The sequence below is a fragment of the Penaeus japonicus genome, unplaced genomic scaffold, assembly GCF_977035675.1.
Source record: "Penaeus japonicus unplaced genomic scaffold, GWHDUDI00000001_assembly GWHDUDI00000036, whole genome shotgun sequence".
Taxonomy (NCBI): Eukaryota; Metazoa; Arthropoda; class Malacostraca; order Decapoda; family Penaeidae; genus Penaeus; species Penaeus japonicus.
In genome coordinates, this window is record NW_028234438.1 from 17,068,365 (window position 1) to 17,073,364 (window position 5,000).

The 5,000-nt window shown below is 49.3% G+C and overlaps 1 protein-coding gene across 1 annotated transcript in view; it reads right to left on the reverse strand.

Annotated features, from left to right (window-relative positions):
- The window catches only part of LOC122254258 (thrombospondin type-1 domain-containing protein 7B), a 197,372-nt gene that overhangs the window by 13,811 nt on the left and 178,561 nt on the right, over positions 1-5,000 (reverse strand). Inside the window, 8 exon segments of the mRNA XM_086531825.1 lie at positions 214-377; positions 1,108-1,499; positions 1,962-2,162; positions 2,696-2,905; positions 3,206-3,327; positions 3,765-3,960; positions 4,221-4,416; positions 4,539-4,747. Coding sequence (XP_086387951.1) covers positions 214-377; positions 1,108-1,499; positions 1,962-2,162; positions 2,696-2,905; positions 3,206-3,327; positions 3,765-3,960; positions 4,221-4,416; positions 4,539-4,747 — 1,690 coding nt within the window.

The following is a 5,000-nucleotide window of genomic DNA, read 5'->3' on the forward strand; positions in this document are numbered from 1 at the left end:
ATCATTACCATTATTACTATCATTATCATCATAATTTTTATAACAGCTGCCAACATTACAATCATCATCATCATTATCATTGTATCCTCATAATTATCATTACAACTATCATCATTACCACCACCATTATCACAACTATCATTATAATCATAATCTTTATCATTTATCTTTATCATCATCATCATCATCATCATTATTACAGTTCCAACCGACCTGACAGTCCTCTTCTGCATCCCGCTGCCACAGTCTTTCTTGGGCCCGACTTGGCACTCCGTCCACCCTCCTGGCACCCAAGAGGAGCTACACTCTCCCCAGCAGGCTCGCACCTCCCGAGTCTCCGGACAAGGTCGTCCACCCCATAGGCTCGGCTGAACGACCTGCGGAGGAAAGATAGGTAGAGGGAAGGGAAGAAAGAAAGAGGAGGAGGAAGGAGGAGGAGGTGGGAGGAAGGGGAGGGAGGAGGGAGGAAGGGGAGGGAGGAGGGAGGAAGGGGAGGGAGGAGGGAGGAAGGGGAGGGAGGAAGGAGGAAGGGGAGGGAGGAGGAGGGAGGAAGGGGAGGGAGGAGGGAGGAAGGGGAGGGAGGAGGGAGGAAGGAGGAAGGGGAGGGAGGAGGGAGGAAGGGGAGGGAGGAAGGAGGAAGGTGAGGGAGGAAGAAGGAGGAGGAAGGAGGAGGAAGGAGGAGGAGAAACGAAAAGAGAAGGAAAGGAAAACGAAAAAAACAAAAAACAAAAAAAAAACGAGATCTGTCTATTTACTTGTCTTTGTTTCTCTCTCTTTCTCTTTTACTCTTTCTGTCTCTCTCTCCCTTTCTCTCTCTCTGTCCATCTCTCTATTCCCTTCTTTCTCTCTCTCTGTCTCTTTCTCTTTCTCTCTTTGATTCATTCTCTCTCTCTCTCTCTCTCTCTCTCTCTCTCTCTCTCACTCACTCTCTTGCTCGTTCTCTCTCTATCTCTTTCTCTTTCTGTTTCATTCTCTCTGTTTCATTCTCTCTCTCTCTCTCTCTCTCTCTCTCTCTCTCTCTCTCTCTCTCTCTCTCTCTCTCTCTCTCTCTCTCTCTCTCTCTCTCTCTCTCTCTCTCTCTCTCTATTTATCTATATATCTATATACCTCTCTATATATTTATCTGTTTATCTACCCATCTGTCCATCTATCTGTCTGTCTCTCTAAGCATCCCTCCATCTATTTCATATCGATCGGCCGCTCCTCCGCGCGCGTCCTCCACCCCGACGCCCCTTACCTCGGATGAGCCAAGACGCCATCATCTCTGTTGCACAAGAGGGCCCGGTACCTCCTGCCGACGCCGCACCAGCCGCTCTCCGCCCCGAGGAGAGGGGACACGCCGCCCACACTTCGCTTCCCTTGGGTTTCGTCCTCACGACCCGCCCCCACCAGGCACGACGACCAAGGCCCAGAGTGCGTCGTGTAGAAGCTGTGGCACGGGCAGGGCTCCTTCTCCTGGAGGCTTAGGTTTCGGCAGAGCGGGTTCATCTCGGATTCCTCTGTTGTGGGAAGGAAGCCAAGTGGGTTTTCGGGTGTCTTTAAAACGGAAGTCAGTACAGTAATATGGATATGCGGATGTGATGAAATGGAGTCACAGTAAGAGCGTAATTAATTACCTTTTTCTATGGCTGTGTTCTATTAGTCTTTGGAAATGTTACGTTTTAGTGCGTAGTTTTGGTTTTGTTCTAGTATATGTGTTGTAGTAAGTATATCATGTAGCTAAATGAATAATGCTCGTGTGTCCCCTTACTATTGAATATAAATCTCTCAGGGTTCCTGTGTGATTAATTAACATAAATACTCTCACATATCTGGAGCAAATAAATAAATAAATTCGGGTCCCTACTCTTCCCAGACGCTTTCGTTATTACGTGCAATACCATAACATTTCCTAATCCAATATTCACACGGAAAATCCACAGAAAATCAAACGACTCCAGCTGACTGAGGACAAAGCTTACCTAAGAGCTCGCGCGTCCTGGACGAGAAGTGTCCACAGGGCGGGTGAACGGGGCAGGATGTCCAAGGTGTCCACATCGAGGTGACACAAGGAGTGGTGCAGGACACCTCGCACTCGGCGCTGCTCTCGGGCACCATCTTATCCCCGAGGAGACAGTGGGTTGCTTCGACCACGTTCCCGACCGCATCCAGGCACTCGACACCTGCGGGAGAAGGACTCGAATAGATTATCGGGAAGTTTCGAAACAATATGAACCTCGGCTTCGGTTGTTACTCACAGCTTCGCTCTTGCAACTGCTTCTTTTCAGCAACTGTGCAATTGAGTGGGATGCAACTTGAATGAACTCCATTATCACAAGTATCATGAAACTGTTGCGACAGATACTGGAAGGATGTACATTCGATAGTCCAGAAGTATTGTTTTATAGCCAACTTTGATAAGAATTTTTGAACGCATCTTGTACTGTTTCATTCATAACTGGAAAACTTTGGACGATGTGTTACCGGAATGGAAGTTCAAACAGGTTTCGCTCCAATTTCATGGCCAAGAAATTATTTTGATTCAAGTTGGGTTCTCTCTCTCTTTCTTTCTTACTTTCTTTCTTTCTTACTTACTTTCTTCCTTTCTTCCCACCCCTCTCTATCTCTCTTCCTCTTTCCCCTTATCTCTTACTCACAAAAACGACAAAAGTATTATCACATCATTACATCACCTTGCAACTCCTTCCATACTCACGCCTGACCCTGTAGCCGAGGCCGCACTCCACGTCGTCAGCGAGGGCGCATCGTGACCAGGGCCCGACCCTCCAGTGGTGGGCGCTGCAGGTGACGGGCGCGTGGGCACAGCCTCTCTCCTCATCCAGGGGCGGACACGGCGACCCTCCGTCACTCGGGGCGACCAGTATTCGCCTCCATCGCCGCTGCACCGAGGACACCAGCACTCCGTCTGCAAGTAGGGGGATGTCAGTGTCACTCTTGCTCGGCGAGTTACGGCTCTTAGGTGTTAGCGTGACTCTCGTGCGTGGGTTATGGGTATGAGGATTATGTATAAACAAATTATTTAATCCTGAGATGAGGGTTATATAGGGTGTTTATATATATATATAAACAGTATATAATGCTCATAATGGGTTTTATGTATTAGTGTGTTTCTTCCCTGCGAGTTATGGGTTTTAGGTGTGAGAGTATTATCTGCAGTCCGATGGGGGCTTTGCGTAAGGGGGGGGGTGTGGAGAAGGGCACTCACCCATGGGGCACGGGTCGGGGGAGAGGCAGGGGGACCACTCGCTCCAGGAGGTGACTGTACATGCCGTGCCGCAGGAGACCTCACAGGCGCGCTCTAGGCTTGGTCGGGTCAGGCCTCCACACCTGAGGGAATTCAAGGCGAAGCTGTACCTTTTGCTTCTATTGTTTGCAGAAAGAAAACAACAACAACAACAACACACACACTCACACACACACACACACACACACACACACACACACACACACACACATGTACACACGCATTTTCAGTTACATTATTCAGGCAGTATATTTAACTCTAATATAATATATATATATTTTTTTTTAGTTCAGATCATAACAACATTAATACTGTAAGTCAGTACTGACATATTAAAGCTTTTCACTACAACAGAAAAGCAAAACATTTTTCAATGGTTTGGAATAAGGACACAGAATGAATGAAAAATAATAATAATGAGATTTATACTGACGAAATACAACGTGACACCGAGATGAAATAATCCCTTTTCTGAAAGCACCAAAACCCTTGAAAATCCTGAAATCCAGGCTTGGGTTACCTGTAGGCCGGGAGAGTATTGTTCTCATGGTCGCGGCAATAGAGAGGGCGCGTCTGCCGCCCGGGCCCGCAGGAGGCGCGGGCGGGGAGCGTGCACGGGCGCCAGTCCCCAGCCACCCAAGCCGCCCCTCCACACGGCTCCACGCGACAGGTCTCGACTTGCGTGAGCTCGTCGGGGGCGGGGCACGACAGGCCTCCTGAGGGAAAGATGGCAGGAGAGTAAGATAAAGAGGCAAAGATGAAGATTTAAAGCGAATGAGATCATAAAAAGTCACATTTTTTATTTGTTGGAGTTTTCAGGAAGGAAGTGTGGAAGAAAGAAGATCTGAAGGTTCTCAGTCAGCTGCCGATCATTTTTGCACAGACAAACTAATTGTCTATCATTGCAGATCAGTTTAATCAGATTAAGGTGTCAAATCAGGATTTCGAGTAAGTGTTACCAAACCAGACGACTAACCCGGGCCTGGAGGCGCCACGACAGACGTGTTGCGCTGCGTGTAGCCGACCTGGAGCTGGCTGGCACAGGGGCGCGTGCAGGGCGACCACGCAGACCACGACCCAACGACACAGTCGAAGGCACAGGGCACGTGGCACTCCTGCTCCTTCGGGGCCGGTCCCAGTTCTACCCGGCACTCCTCCATCGGCGCTGGCACCTGGACAAACAAACAAAAATAACTATAGGCAGCATTTATGGGAGGGTCTAGGATTTTACTTACATACATGCATTCATTTGCAAAGTCCTTCTAGCATCGACCCTGAACGTCCTGCGACTTACGCCAGCGCTGTCAAGGCAGGTGGAGTTCCTGGTCTGGTGGCCCGGGCCGCACGAGTGGGCCGCGTTGTCCAGCTCACACGAAGACCAGGCCCCGAGCACCCACTGGTGGCACTGGGCTTCGTGGCACTCGCTCTGCTCCTCCAGGGGCGGGCACTCGGCGCCTCCGGAGCTGGGAGTTACCACGATCTCCCGTCGCCGTCTCTGAAAGCCTGGGGAGGACGAGGGGGGCATGAGGACGCAGTCTGTGAAGCTCGGATACTTTTGCTCTGCTTAATGGAAGTGAATTTACTATCAAGATAAACCATTCAGTTAATAGCACACCGTTAGACCTTTCGATAGTACAAAGAAAGGGAAAGGAGAGTAGGGAGTACATTCATTATTTCTAGAGAGAGAAAGAGAGAGAGAGAGAGAGAGAGAGAGAGAGAGAGAGAGAGAGAGAGAAAGAAAGAGGAGAGAGAGAGA